Source organism: Dasypus novemcinctus, chromosome 11, assembly GCF_030445035.2.
Source record: "Dasypus novemcinctus isolate mDasNov1 chromosome 11, mDasNov1.1.hap2, whole genome shotgun sequence".
NCBI lineage: Eukaryota > Metazoa > Chordata > Mammalia > Cingulata > Dasypodidae > Dasypus > Dasypus novemcinctus.
The window spans coordinates 115,976,729-115,992,388 of NC_080683.1; the positions used below are offsets into that span (position 1 = coordinate 115,976,729).

At 42.6% G+C, this 15,660-nt stretch overlaps 1 protein-coding gene across 8 annotated transcripts in view; it reads right to left on the reverse strand.

Annotated features, from left to right (window-relative positions):
- MAP7 (microtubule associated protein 7) overlaps nucleotides 1–15,660 on the reverse strand; it is a 203,871-nt gene that overhangs the window by 27,281 nt on the left and 160,930 nt on the right. For 3 of the 8 annotated variants that reach the window (XM_071218686.1, XM_071218685.1, XM_058307536.2), the window contains exons 6-9: nucleotides 13,822–13,932; nucleotides 8,583–8,696; nucleotides 3,963–4,114; nucleotides 597–706 (exon numbers count right to left, since the gene is read on the reverse strand). In XM_071218686.1, coding sequence (XP_071074787.1) covers nucleotides 597–706; nucleotides 3,963–4,114; nucleotides 8,583–8,696; nucleotides 13,822–13,932 — 487 coding nt within the window. The remainder of the gene's footprint in view (nucleotides 1–596; nucleotides 707–3,962; nucleotides 4,115–8,582; nucleotides 8,697–13,821; nucleotides 13,933–15,660) is intronic. The other 5 variants (XM_058307538.1, XM_071218684.1, XM_058307540.1 and 2 more) reach the window with 3 other exon arrangements.

Genomic DNA, 15,660 nt, shown 5'->3' on the forward strand with positions numbered 1-15,660 from the left:
TTGTCCGCTTCTGTTGTTGTCAGTGGCAGGGGAATGTGTGTTACTTTTTATTGCTGTCATCTTGTTTTGTCAGCTCTCCATGTGTGCGGCGCCATTCCTGGGCGGGCTGCACTTTCTTTCGCGCTGGGCGGCTCTCCTTACGGGGCGCACTCCTTGCGCGTGGGGCTCCCCTACACGGGGGACACCCCTGCGTGGCACGGCACTCCTTGCGTGCATCAGCACTGCGCATGGGCCAGCTCTACACGGGTCAAGGAGGCCCGGGGTTTGAACCGTGGACCTCCCATGTGGAAGGCGGACACCCTAACCATGGGGCCAAGTACGCTTCCCCCTGCGTCCCCTCTTGACCACGCAATGGCCCCAAAGCACAGCAGGTGGAAAGGAAATGAAGACAGGGAGCCGCATGTGACCTGCAGCTGGTGAGGGCAGGGGGATGTTCACTTTAGAGCCCCTTCCACTTCTCTTTTTCCCTCCCTTGAGGACTGCTGTCACACACGACAGTGTTCAACAGTGTAGCGAGTGCAGCTCCTTTTCGAGGAAGGGGCACCTGTGCTTCCCTAGCTCAGCACGAGCCAGGCTGCCCCTTACGTTCCACTTACCAAAGTCGGGAGGCACCTGGGGCCCTTGCTTTGGGATTAGATGGAGACAGAGCCCTTCTAACGCCCGCTGGCAGGTGGAAGGGGGCATTCTCTCTCTCTCTCTTCTGGCCCTGAGTGTAGAGAAACACAGTCATTAGATTTTAACATGAGCACGGCACCTGCAGTCACACATCCCCATGGGGCTGCAATCCATCTAAGGCCTCTAACGTTGGGAATTCTCTTAACTGTCACAATACCCCATCAACCTGACAAAAGGCTCTTGCAAGTTTAAAATGGAGTCTTAGAACTGAATTAACTCAATGCCAATCCTAAAAATAAGTTTCTGGGTATGTGGTTTGGAATTAAACTTGTAAAAAGAAAAAAAAAAGATATTTTTAGAAAGGACGTATACTTTGAGTCTCTAATTACTGAAGCAAAATCTCTCCTAGGCTGCTGTACCCCACACAAATGTCAAAATAAACTGTCATTTCCAGGTTTTATTCTTTCCTTTTAATTAAAAACACACAATTATCTCATTCTTTATGATTTTTCTTGTTTCTATCCCTGAGACAAACCATACCTGTCTCCCTCTCCTTTTTAAAAATTTATGTTTCTGGTATATCAGACATTAATTCACTTTTTTCTTCTTGTTGATGACAAAGAAACAGGTCCTTCCTCACCGAATGTCCTCTTGCCCTTGATGAAAAAGCCAGGCCAAAGGGGAAGAATTTCACCTATTTTTACTCTTTTTTACCCAAGGTGCATCTAAAATTAAAGGTGGGCCAAAACATCAGCTCTCTTCTGCCCCCCAGTGAGGAACTCAGCCGGAGAGACGAGACTTTTCCTAGGTTGGGACAAAGCCCAGAGGAGGGTTCTGAGATTCTAAAATCAACCAAGGAAAAAACTGCACGGGGCCAAGCAGCCTCATTCCAAGCATCTGAAACTTTCCCAGCTTGTTCCTTTAAAATATGGGATGAGATTGGAAAACTGCTGGCGGCACCTGTGTGGACACCCAAGTCAATCCTTCATTCTGTGCGGCCCTTGCAGGAAACCAGACTGCAAGGGTGCAAGGGAAGGCGCAGCCTCGGGGCAAACATGCTGGCAGTGGGCCTCTTCCCTTCCGCTCTGCTCAAGACTCAATTCCTCTACTCTTTCCTTTCCCTTTTATTGCCCTCAGAGTCCCTTCCAGAGGCTTGGGCAAAGCACCGCCAGAGGCGTCCACTCCCCTGCCACCCACAAAAAAAAGGACAAATAGTTTAATTTGGCTGTAATCAGATCCAGGAGAGAGCTGAACGGGAAAATAAATCAGGAAGGGCAATTTGTGATGTGGGGTTTTTAGGGAATAAATTGCATCATCTGTGCCTTGGTAATACAGGAATCAGGGAATGAATCTACATACAGAGTGTACAACCTCTAGAGGGTCTGTTTATTAAAAACCATTGCATCAATGACCCTTTTCTCCTAGAGTTGACCTCCCTTTAGTCACCTGGGGGAGGGGATGCAGGGGACGGGCAGCTTGAAGAAATGCTCTGTAATGGAGATGATTGCCTCCATTTTTTAGACCCTTTACTCTCAGGCTGTTTCATTCTTGATGTAGCTTTTCATATTTGTAGAGAACACCCTCCTGGGCAGGTGGACTTTTTTACCCCTTAAATCTTTTAAGGAGCATTGGTTTCGGTAGGGACCACACGGGTGATGGGTGCTCCCGATTCCCGTCCTGACCAGAGGGAAAAGGCAGTGGTCTACACATCCACGTCCCACGAGGCTGGGGGCGGGCCGGGGGAAGCAGACACAGCAGTCTGTCTCCGTCGGTGAATTGGACTGTTTTCTGGAGCACTCCCAACCTCAGAGAGGGGCAAGACACCCCACTGCCCCTGGCAAAACGGGTAACTCAATACCGTCTCAGGTCTTAGAGGGGTCCCGTACTCAAAACCAGGCACCACCGACCAGCAGGAGAAAGGCTTTGGTTTTGTAACTAGAGGTAAGGTTTAGAATACATAATATCCTGACAGATACTCCAAGGCAGAACCTTCTGTGATGATGGAAACGGTCTATATTTTCCAATATAGTGGCCATTAGCCACTTGTGGCTATCTGACTTTAGATCGAAAGTAATTAGGCTCACTAAACACATTCCAAGTGCTCAATAGTAGCTATTTGAATTTAAATCTAAATTAATTAAATTTTAAAATTCAGTTAATCAATCTTGCCACACCCTGAGGGCTCAAAAGCCATAAGGGGCTAAACTGCTACTGAGCTGGATGCACAGCACTGAGGTGTGAATGACTGCCGGACTTATTTCCAGACAACAGATATCTGCCTAAGGATTTGGGTATAAAGAGGAAAAAGATGGCCAACAGACCAAATAAGGAAAGAGGAAGGCAAAAAGAAAGAAAACCTATGAAGAAAGTGGAGGCTTGGGTCAAGTGATGACAAATCTGTTTCACTGAATTCCTGGCCAGGAGGCGGTCTCATCCTTCCCTCATGGAAGGCTAATTTTTGTTTTTATCCTTGACAAGAAATTTTTCCCTGGTAAATCTTCTTTTTCCCTCCCCAACTAGTATGCAGTGTTTGGGGCTAAAGCTGTTCTGTTTAACGATTGCTTTTTGGCCACAGCTGAGATCTCTGAAGTACCAACATACTAATGAATTAAACTCAGCAGACATCAAAGGAATTTTCACCTTTGGCTTAAAGGGCTGGAGGTCTGACTCAGTCATGAATTAAACACTGATTCCTAAAAGCCTGAAGGGGCTTTAATGAAAATTGCCTATAGGCAAAATCCTCAAACTTTCACAACCCTCAATTATCCTCAAAGGTTTAAGCAGCATCCTTTTGAGTGTCCATCAGCTTTATAAATCTTAATTGCACTGGGAAGTTAGGATTTAAAAACATTGTTCCAGCCTTTCATTAATGGTATTGTCATGGGAGAGAAGCAGTGAGAACTCGGACTGGTGAATCCTTTAAAACTAAAGACCAATGTCTTAAGGCCAACCTCTGTATCTTTCAACAGATACAAAATAATCACAGTTTAAAATCAAGACGAAAGATCCCAAGATGAGGCAAGCCAAGTTACCTCACTGCATTTATAGCATGGTGAAAATTCACAGTAGCCCAGCGACCTTGCCAATACAAATCATATTCTTTGCTTAGCAAAATTTGAGTTTATAATGCAGCCTGATCTCCTTTCAAGAATTAAGTACTTAGCAAATAACTAGTGTTTTCAAAATGCTTTTTCACTATCTTTATGATGTGGGCCATGGCAGGGACCGGCTAAGCAGATAAACGCTCTTGATCTTGTTTTTTGGTGAACCACACTTAGAATTCAGCCAGCTCCTCGAAAGTTCGAAAGGGTTCGCAGGTGTGCCCGGCTGCACCCACCGCCACTCACCGCCATGCCTGGGATGGTCCTCCTGCGCGCAGGGCCCCCGGGGGCAGTCACAAAGAGCCTGGGTCGATCCATGGGATTTCTAGAGAGTGCAGCTTTGTAGGGCATGATGTTGATGGGGCTGCAAGATGCTGAACGAGGACAAATGGGGATAACTAGGGTGCAGGTGATTGTTTACACACAAGAGTGCCAGAGGAGCAGGTGAAGGAAAGCCAAAAGCAGGTTCAGGAAGAGCAGTGAAGCAGAAATAGAGAGAAAAGTGGGGAGAAGGTGTTATTAGCTAAAGGTACCCAGAACCATCAAACTCAGCTCTTCTCACGGGCCTAAGAGTTACGATGTGTCCAGAAGGAAGGCATGTGCAGAGCTGGAATACAGTCTTGGCTATTTGGCTCTTAAAATACAGATTAAAGGTATAGATGGAATCCAGTGATAATGGAGCATAGACAATGGCCTTATATTCCTATAACCTGACGGTTCTGGTAAAGTGCTACCTTAATGACATATGGTAATTTTATATAAGGCCAGGTTTATAATTGGATTTCTCCTAATTAGCTTTAAGATGGAGGAGATGGTGGAAAGAGAGGAGGTGAGCAAGCAAGCAAGCAAGCAAGATGTACTAGAACTATTTCAGGAGTTAAGTTCAACAGCCTTTGGGGGTAAAAAGCAACTGAATTTTTAAAATGGTAAGTGACCAAGTCTTACCAGATGTTAAGACTTGTTTCAAGGATAACCTATCACTTTAGGGGGGGATATATGCAAATATTTCATCTATTTAAAGATAAATAAAATGCATGCTTCTGGATTTTCCCAAATGCCAAAGCATTTGGTGGTTCATAAGAAGCTGCAATAGAACATATGGGGAGATGGGTTATAGTTTTTTGAAATGGTGAAGAGAACACAAGAATGTTAGAAACGCAAAAATAAGGTTGAATCATGAATAGATTCTGCAGTTTTAATCAAGATGAAATATTTTCTTAATCAATTTTTAAAAACCACATAGTTCCTGCCCACCCACCTTCAAAGGAACACTGGTTAATCAAGTTATTCTGAGCGACCATGTCTTTAAAGAACTCACATAACCCTGTGTAGGTATCAAAAGTGTGGGGACTAAGAGTCCAAGGTTCATGTTAAAATCTCATTGGGAAATTCTGCTTTCCATGTAAAAAATAAGAATTAAACAGGACTACTGAGGAGAATCCTATGTATTTGGATTGGACCAAGTAATAAAATTTTACCCAACTCTACTCATTGTAGTAACCCTTCAAAGAGCCCTTTATGCCAGCTGAATGTAGTAGTATCAATCAATTAAAATTAAATACATTAATAAGTTAAAATTCAAAGTTCACAAGGTAAATTTGTGGCAATCTTAATATCAGAATTACAGAAATTTAAAGTTCTTTAATTGTTCTTTTGGTTTATTTGCAGACAGGAATAGATGAGAGCACATATTCATGAATGTGCTCTCTCTTAAATACACCACTTTCTTCGGGTGGCTTTGCTTCCCCTCAGTTCTCCTCACAAGAATGCATGTGTCTTACTTGGGAATTGACACAGAGCTTTACTTTCAGCCTAAATGGGGAAGGAAGGTTTGTTTGTATTGTGAGGAAGGAGCATGATCCCAGGGGAAATGACTTGAAAACGATGCTACAACAAAGCATCTGCATTTCCTAGACAAGGAGCAAGTTCATTAACACAAAACCCTTCTAAGCCAATCAAGTGCATTTGGGGTCTACCCCCTGGCACAGGCACTTGAGTGGGATTAATGGACCCAAGAGGCAGATTTGGGCCAGGATGTGGCCAGGGGTCAATAACCTCTGGAAAACAGGCCAGCTCTGAGGCCTTCAGTTTGACACTGGAAAAGGAATGTAGCACAGAAATAAGATTTATTTCTCTAGTGGGAAAAACAAATCCAAGAGGTATCTGTGGCACAGTTCTTGAGATCATTAAGCCCTAAGGCAAACTCATCATGCCTCCCTGTCTCTCCTTTATTATAGGGCCAAGAACATAGTAAACCCAGGACGGCAGCGCCCTCACACCACCTCGAATGCAGTCTACACAAAAATCCTCAAACTTCGTCATTCAATGCTCACCTTCTGGCTAAGATAAGCATTATAAATTCCTTCTAAGTGTACTATTTCACAGAAGTCATTGCTGTTCTGAACAGCCACTTCTACTGGAAATCTTTAAATCAATTTTTCTAATAAGTTTGCCCTCCTGAAGAAATAGTAAGAGTAATATATAGTTATTATTTCTTTCCCAGAGGTCCCCCATATCCCAAAGTTTAATGGTTTAATTAGACATGAATATTCATTCATCGAAATATCTGAGGTCGTCTTGTATAATATCTGTATTTCCTCCTACTCTTGGTGGCAAGTGTTCACGAAGCTACCTCCTTCAAAAGGTTCAGTAAGAAACAGCAGGTGCAGAAGAAAGCCAGGCAATCAGACAGCTGGAGTGCAGCACAGAGACTAACAGAAAAGGAGCACAGTGGAATAACACTATGAGCAGGTATTAGTCTAAGCCTTTTATGCATTTCATTCTGAGCTCTAATAAACATGTGTATTTTAAGTCTTGTGAAAAAATGGTCATGGAAAAGTCAGCCCAAAGCAGGGGCAGCAAAGGAGAGGCGGAAGACAGGTTTCCAGCCCTCAATTGCTCTATGGTATGCTCAGGGAGTTTGCAATCACCACCGGCCATAGGCAGAAGGATGGCTGCTTCCACCGGCTAACATAACGCGGGCTCCAGATGGACAGCACGCTCTTGCCAATGGCAACTGGGAATAAGATAAAGTCAGGCGGACAACACTGAAATGGGACAACAAGAAAGGAAAATAGAGGGGAGCAGATGGAAAACCAAAAGTGATGGAAAAAGTGTTTTCGACGGGATAACTGGAAGAGACATTCACAAATACAGTTCCACACGGGTATTTTTTAAAAATCAAGAGTTTTGGTTCATGAAGCTTAAGCTGTTTCAATGCAATAGGTAACCATGATCTAGGGAATGTATTAATAAAACCGGGAAGTCAAAGATGTGCAGTGGCTCACACTAAAATGAATTAAATGTAGCCATATGTGAAAAGGAGAATGGAAAGCTGCAAAGCACAGAAGGGCCAGTAAGCAGAGGAAAAGCACCTTGACTGAGCATGTCAACAAAAAAGGAAGGTAGGAAAATGTGCAAGTAGCATGGGAGGAAAATGAGGGAATGATGTTGGAAAAGACTAGGGGAAGAGTGAAAGAATTGACAAGAGTTAGTGATGACAGAAATAGGGAAGCAAGACAGTTTTCTAGCTGCGAGGCACTCCTTCCACACAAAACAACGTACAATGCCGAGATTCAGAAGCAAGACAGCCATCAACTACATATTAATAAATGGGATGGAAAAGCAGTTTTGCAGCTTCTTCAATTAGCTGAGCATGAAAACATTCTGGGCTTGTATTAAAGTAGCAAATTTGTAGGCTACAAAATAAACTATTTTGAAATTGGCCATACCTCTCCTTCTGGAAAAGTCCCAGATGCAATAAGGGACAGCTCTAATGACAAGAAAGTGACTTTACAGAACACGTGGAACTGGTTAGGTTAAGACCCAGGCCACTGCCTCTCCAGGTGGTTCTGGTGTAAGCCACTTATTGCTACCACACTTGGCTTACCACAGTAGGTGGTGGGAATACCCTTGCTTTCCTGTTTCCCAGGGCCATTGTGAGAATTAGAGTTCATCCACATGGGCTCTTGGGGGCAATGAAGATGAAAGACATCATAAAAACCACCATGGATGACTGATAAAGAGGACACTTCTAAAGGGGACCGTATGGGTATGTACTTCCCTAACTACCCAAGATGAAGGCTGGCAGACAGGTCTCACAGGTATACCAACTGCGCCCAGAAATATACGGGAAGCCTGAATTGGCTCACCGACTGAGACGCTATCAAAGACCTGGTACGTCTTTCCAACTAGACACAGGCTCTAGAACTTCTCGTTAAATTAACTGCTCATTGAGGCATGATTTGCATTTGAAACAAGTAGAGGAGTCATGGCTAATTAGAATAACAAGGACTTGGCAGGTTTTACATATGTGCAAAGAACTGAGCAAACAGTACTACAATTAGCCTCCTCCACAACTCTTGGTGATTTGGAAGGTATTTTTCCTCGATTACACATAAGAGGCAGGTGTAGAAAAGGCGAGCCCAGGGCCACAGTGAGAAACGCTATGCTTAAATAATAGGCTCGTGCTTTGAGTTTATTCTCAAGTCCACCTGTTATTACTAAACATGAAATTATTTCTTTGATCATCTTCTCAGAGGCAGGGGCAGAAAGAAAGGTAGGAAGGGGTACTTTTTGGGAAGTGTCTGAGCAGACAGAAGCACCCGGGGTCATCTGCTCGCAGGGAGGCACGTGCTTTCTCTGCCTGGCGTCTAGTGTCCAGATAAGATGCTACAGGCTCAGAAGAGGAAACAGTGCCAGCAGCCGAACCCAACATCAAGGCACACATTTCCAGAGCCCTTCTACCCGGAGCAGGGAAGCACAGGGCAGGGGAGACTGAAATGTGATAGGATGAATGCTGGCTGCTTAGACACGCTTCAAAGGGGGGTGCTTCCTCCCCAGGGGAGTCCCGTTTTGGCTTTTTACCTGCGTCTCCAGACAAGGCAGCTGTGCTTTTGCTTCTGGCCAGGAAGGAGTGTGTGGGCGTCAGGAGCCTGTTAACCACGCTGCTCTCCCAGGGGCTGAGCTGCAGGCGGCGAGCTAGACGTCACCATAAGCAAGACGTTAGATTCTTCCCGGGGCGGCCCTGCAGACCATCACACCTAGCGCCTCCACTGGTGGGGTGGCCGGAGACCAGGCTCTCCAGGAGGACAGGGAGCTCAGGACCACGGGCGCCCAGCCCGGGGGAAGCAGCAAGCCCATAGGTGGCCTTAGAGCAGGTGAGTGTGCAGCCAGCTCTACATTAGCTTTAATTTTGCCAGTCGCCCTGCTTTTATATCACAACAGGTAATAAAACGGAAAGATCATTTTGCCCCCAGGGTTGGCTTGAACCTCGCTGAGCCCAGGTCGCACCACTCTGAAGGACAACGGGCAGTGGCCAAGTGGCACGCACCTCGGACAATAGGCTTGGATAATCAACCCCAATAGAGGCTTTGGCAGGTTAATGGAAGACTGGCTTTATAGAAGGGGTTCACATTAAACTATGTTTGATCTTCAGTTGAGGGGGTGGAATTAGATATAATACAATGAAAGAGGCCTCGTGCCAAGTTCTGTAAAGGATTTCTCTTCTGACTCTTCCAGTTTGCAAGCCAAGGTTCTTAACAGCTACCTGTTTGGCAACAACATAATTTTGGCTGAGAAGCCAAAAGCTAAGGCTGAAGCAAGATAAAATTAAACAGAAAAATCAGAATCCAATATAAACATAATCCTGGAGATTACTAGTGGGTACTTGAATAACCTACAAAACAAATTTAAAATCACGCCATGAAGTATGGCCCCATATTATATCATGGCTTTGGCAAGATGACTGTTAGGAAACACAAACCAATTATACATTAGTTTGTTTATATCATTAGTTTCTAGTGATGGTCCATGAAAATACAGATGAGGATATCTTAATATCAACCTAGAATCTTGCACTAGTCTACAAATGTTAGTAAAGTGATGATACATCTGTCTTAGAACACATAATCAAATCAAAGTCTTTAAAACTGTCTAAAGCCACAAGGCCACATCTGTTCCACACCATAAATAGCAGGTGTGTGTCCCCTGCTGCTGGAGCAGGTATTCTTACAACAATCTTCTATGTGTCGTACTTTAAAGGAGCAGCATTTAAAATCTAGGAAATTAGTTTTAGGTAATAAGAGCTGTCTAATACTAAGTGCTGTTATGAAAATATTTGCTTCTACTTGGAAGGAAACACCAACTTCCAATAACTGAGTTTATTTTAAAAGAGCAGTTATTTTGGTCAAGGCTCTGGTGAAATTAAGCACTACTTATTCATTAGCTTTTCCATTTTTTAGGAGACTCTTTAGGGTTAAACATTATTGGACAAGACGACATTAATAAGAAGATCTGTTCTAAAAGCTACTGTAACTGTCATTAGATCACATTGTGGGGTAAGTACTATCATAAACTATAGCATGTCAAGGTGTGTGTGTGTTTATGTGTGAAATGTGTGTAAAACAGCAACAGAATACACTGAGACTAAAATTAGAATACATTCACAGAATAAAGACATCAAAACAAACTGCAATTAGGGTTAATTAAAAATCTTCAACAGGACTTGATTTCAGTAGAAGAGAATGGGAAGGTGAAAAAGATGAATGCATCCTTCTCTTAAACCCTGTAGGAGGACTGTGGTCTAGAACTTCAGAGACAGATTATCATTGCAAAGGTAAGTTTCTCTTTTGTTCTCCATTAAGGGGTTCAAATATTTTATATCTATGGGTCTTCAAGACATCAACCAAAGAATTTGCTTCCAATGAAGATCTTTAAAGACCCACTTTAATTTCTGTTTAAAATAAACCTGAAGAGATTTGTAGTACAAATCCTGACACTAGGAATGAAAGATTTCACATTCCCGGGCCCGGAACAAGACAGAGACAGATCTGTTATGTAAGGTACCTTTTCAGAACAGGTTAGTTCACCTAGAGGGAGGGGCTGAGTTTTAGATCATAAGCCCCTATCTGTGAGCAGAATTCAGTCTGAGGTCCACCACTGTGTCTTTTGATCTAGATTCTGGGAAAAACTGTACTGACTGATATTTAGCAAAGAGTAGGTTTTCTTGAGAAAAGCATGCTGATTAAGCTTAAAGGGAATAAGAGTGTACACTTTTAATGCAAACATTCCCAGTGGCAACATTCCGTTGCATCAGTTATGGAAATCTCTAAAAACCAGAGGCCTCCTTTGATCTAGATCATTTTATCAGTCTGTGCAACCCTATATTGAGGTGCAGCGATCAAAATGTTTCAAAACTGGTGGGGCCCAAGCACAGAAGCTCTTTGCTTGCTGGACTTGGAGGGAACGGAGCCTGGGGAAGCACCGTTTGGGGAAGGGGCTATTGGGAGTTGGCATGGAAATATTTCCAAAAACATTTTAATGGAAAGTAAATATTGAAATGCTCTGAAAGTATACAGACCAATACTCAATTCTTAGATGAACCAGCACTACTCATCCCAGCCCTGGGCGGGGGGCCCTTTCCCTCTAGTAATGGATTATCTCCCCAGTCTTCCTAAGACCACTGTGCGGTCAACAGTATCTGCCACAGGGAGCCCAGCCCCAGCCCAAAGCCTGCTCCGCTCTTCAGTTTCCCCAGTCCTGTCTGTGGCTCAATCAGTTCTGTCTCATTTATGAAAATCTGCTTCAGTGGCACCCATTTGCCCTTACTATCTTTTACTTACTTTTTGTCTCCCAGGAATTGGGTACTTGCTCCAAAGAGGAGAGCTCAATATTTTTAATGCCCAGCGGAGCGGTACAGATGCATTTTCAGCTGACTGTCAGCCCTGATGGTATCAGAGGCTTAATTTAATATTGTCTTTAAGGTCTGTGTTATAGAGCTGAGAAACCCCAAACCACCAGGTAATGATATATGAACTTCTAGATAGATTTGTCTATAGAGGCCCTCCTAATTTAATCACTTGAGAAGAAGGCTTTCCAATTAGGTAATAAAGCATGGCCAACTTTTAAAAATAGATAGCGGCAAAGAAAATCAACTAACTAAATTACTTAAATTGCTAATTGGGCAAGTTCAAATTCAGAAGAACTTCTATTCTTACAAGAAGGCATAACCTCTCAGTCCTATTGAGGGTTTTATCTTAAGTTTTAAAAAAAAATAGCATATTGGGCCCTAGGGGAGGCCAGTGTGCAGTGGCTCTTCCTTCTAGGGTAGCCTCACCGACTCAGTAACCAGTGTCCAGTTCTTGTCACGGGGGGGGAGGGGGGGGTCAGCAAAGCAGAACTCCCGCGTCTAGCCCCCTCTGTCCTGGCAGTCCAGCCCCTACCCGGGTCCCCCCTGCACGGCGTCAGAGCGGGCCCACTCCAGCTGTGGACCTGTCACTGAACTCCCTGGCCGCCTAACTCTCCACTTCTACCTTTCCCCAAAGCGGGAAGGACCGTGTGGAGCAGGAGCTGACCCGGGAAACACACCCAGGGACGCAGGTCCTGAGGCTGCAGCGCAGCCCCAGCCGGCTGGGCTGGGGGTCTGCTCTAGGCCCTCTTCGGCACGATTAGCCTGAAGGACGTTCAGTCAGGCCTGCACCTCGCAGGGCTCTTCTGCCCCTAATGGAGGTGATCTTGCCCCGTCTAAGGTCCTTCGTCTTCACAATATCCAGTCAGACACTACTGTGCACAGTCCACAAAACACCTCCGTATTTCTGATTTACCTGGACAATTCATTGGGTTACTCCAAAGAAGCATGGCCAGGGTACCATCCACACCCACCCTTTCCCCCAGTTCAGCCACAGGACTGCAGGAGACCATGAGCAAGTTTTAACTTAAAAGTACTGCAAAATCCTAACTGCTGTTAGTCTCAGACTCCAGTTCACAAAGGCAGGAAATTAAAGTGCTGAATAGGTGACCGATTCTGAAGAAAGTATGAATAGGCAACTGAAAGAATAACATTCACATGCTGTATTTTACATTATATTAAGGGAATGGGTTTGAAATAAAAGCTATTTATAGAAAGACATTTTAATCCAGGATTCTTTTCTCTAACAGGTGAAAGCCTTTCTAATTTGATTACATGTCTCATTGGTTTTGAAGAAATGGTTTAGGCAAATTTGATTTAAAAAAAAAAAAAGGAATGGTTTTGGTTAAAAGGCAAGAATAGAATAGGAAGTTGTTCAAACATTTAGTACTTTAAGAGATGAGTTATAAAATAACATCAACATATATAAATATTGTTAATTACAATGGTACCATAACAACTTTGATACAATAGAAAATATATAAATACACATACACACATACAAACATGCACACATTACAAACTTTTTAAAGACTATAAACACTGAAACTTTCCCAGTCGGTTTCTTGATAAAGTACTCAAAGTAACTATAACTTGTTACTTTTAAAGAGTATGTGTTTTATATTGCACAATAATTACTTGGTTTCTTATTTAAAATTAGGTGTATGTAAAACAAGTAGCTTATCTTAAAATCTTGTGTTTTTTTTCTTCTAGATATATAAATATGTTAAATAAAACTTTCACTTTATAAATAAACTCAACATTCATGTACTGTAAATCCATGGAATAAATAAAACTCAATATTCAAATAAATTGTTAATTGGAGGACTATGATTGCTAAGCTTGTCAGGAGGCTGTGATGACGACAACATTCTTGAAGTAAGGTCAAATCCCTAAAGAGCAAATGAATGGACACCAAAAACCAACCACACACACAAGAAATGCAGTTAGAAATGTGTGGTTAAATGAGAAATAAATTGGCAAAATGAGATCTACCAACATGAATCATTTAGAAAGGTTTTTTTCAGGACATCAAAGCCTAGAATTCCCAAAGTACAGATGAAAAGCCACAGACAACGTGCTGGAAGTCAAATAGATGTTCATGACAAAGATAGTTTGCATTTTGGTAGATAAGTGGGCGATTTCTGGAGCTGTACACTCATTTACTAAAAACTTGAGAGAAGCACCGCTTTCATCACTGCTAAATGCAATCACTCAGCCAAGTTCTAAAATGAGAAACGTTCTTGTCGCAAGGAAAATGCTGCTCAGCCGTTTAGTGCTTTTTTACTCTGAAGTTTTTTTCTTCCTATTTAAGAAACGTAGGGAAAGCAACTTCAGATGCTTATTTTTATCTGTAAACATCCAGAAAAAGCATTAAGTAAAGAACAGAACACTTTTTGGTTTTCCCTTGGACTGTACCTCTATCTGGAGAATTTAGTAAAGTCGCAGATGAAGTGGAGAGCCGCTTGCTAATGACGGGATCAACATGTTTCGAAAGATTCATGGTGGAAACTGAGCGCCTGTCTGGATCTAAAACAAACGGAGATAATGCTAATTGACAGCCAGCATGCAGCATTGCATTTTCCTAGTTCACTGACGGGAAGGAAAACCAGGATTGGATGCTTTCAGCGCTATGACTAGATCGCACATAATAGCACAGTTTTCTAAGTGGACATTTTTAAGGTGACTTCAAAGTTTGAAATAAATTTTTTTTTAATTGGACAAAGCAAATAGTTCACCAGTTTGTCAACCAGGGATGTGCAAGGTTATTGTTGTAATGTGACAAAAGGGTGAAGGTGAAAGGACAATGGCCAAGCAAGGCTACTAAATTCAGGGAAGCAGACTGTGCAGCAAAGAGAGGCGGGGCCATGCTTGATTTTCCAAAAGGGGCCCCCCAGGGTGGTGGGAGTGCTCTTAAAATAGAGTACATACACTGTGGGGAAAACGAACCGTGGGCTCTGTGGATTTGCTGATACCTTTGCCTGCAGAGTCATTTTACCAGGATCTTAAAGTTCAGTATAGAAGGAAAGAAGAAAAGAAAAACCAAAAGCACTGTCGTTGTGGAAGGATGGCCACCTGGCATTTCTTTTTTTAAAAGTCCACTAATCATCAAATGCCTGTGCCTGCAGCACAGTGTGTGGCGGGGCTTACAAACTAGCCCAGTAAAACTGAGGGTGGTATAAATAAAATCAGACAACTTTCTGCACTTATGAGTTACTGTTCATCTTGTAACCCGTAGGCAAAAATCAGCTGTTAGTCTGTTGTTGGTACAGGGGAATGGAGCTGCAACCCTGGCTCATGAGCACCAGCCAGATTTCCCAAACAAAACCACACATAGTAAAAGTTTTAAAATCTCATTATGTTTAACTAGGAGGCAGGTGGATGCTCTGATCCATAATAACCAAAGTGAAAGGGGTTGTACTGTATTCTGCTTTGGTTTTTACTGTTAGTGTCTTGTAAAACTAGAAAAAAAAAATATTCCTTGTGGGTGATGCTTTCAAAATCCCGTTTCCATTGGTCTAACTAAGCCTGATGGTAAAAATTTTGCAGGGAGTTTTTTCCTGCAGAATAACTGTTTTATTTACTCTGATTTTCAGTGTACTGAAGATAAGCCTTCCATCAATATCTGACATTCGTGTCATCTACTGGGACCCATTTTTATGGTAAAAAAAAACAACAAAAAAGCCATCCCATCTCTGTGACTCAAATTGACAATGAACTAAAGGTTCTAAGGGCAATGTTACTACAAAGAAAAGATGAAGTATAAAATATCAAAAGGAACGCCTTAATAATGAAATGCGAAGTACAAAGGAACAGGAAGGAGAATGAAATTGATTTCCAGGTGATTTTATAGCAGTATACTTCCTGACACTGCTTTGGTTGGGGGAAGGTGAGTCTACAAGCAGCTCTATCTTCAGGCAGATTTGTAATGGGGTATTAGTTTTACTTCAAGTAAGTGCAAAAGAGGTAAACTAGTCTTCTCATTCTAAAACTATGGTGAACAGTAAAACATCTAAATCTGCCACAGGTAGATAAAATTCCAGAGGTTTAACATGTACTTACTATCTTATTAATAAATAATAATATAATTTTTAAATTCCTTTTTTTTTAAAAAAACTGAACAAAAAACAGATTCACAAAAGGATTTATGAAGAATCAGTTTTAAAAGTCTCAAGGTTGTCAGAGCAGCACTGGTTGATGCGCCAGCATCTGGACAAGGTGCTGACTTCAATCCGAACGGTTTTTACGATCTGTTGG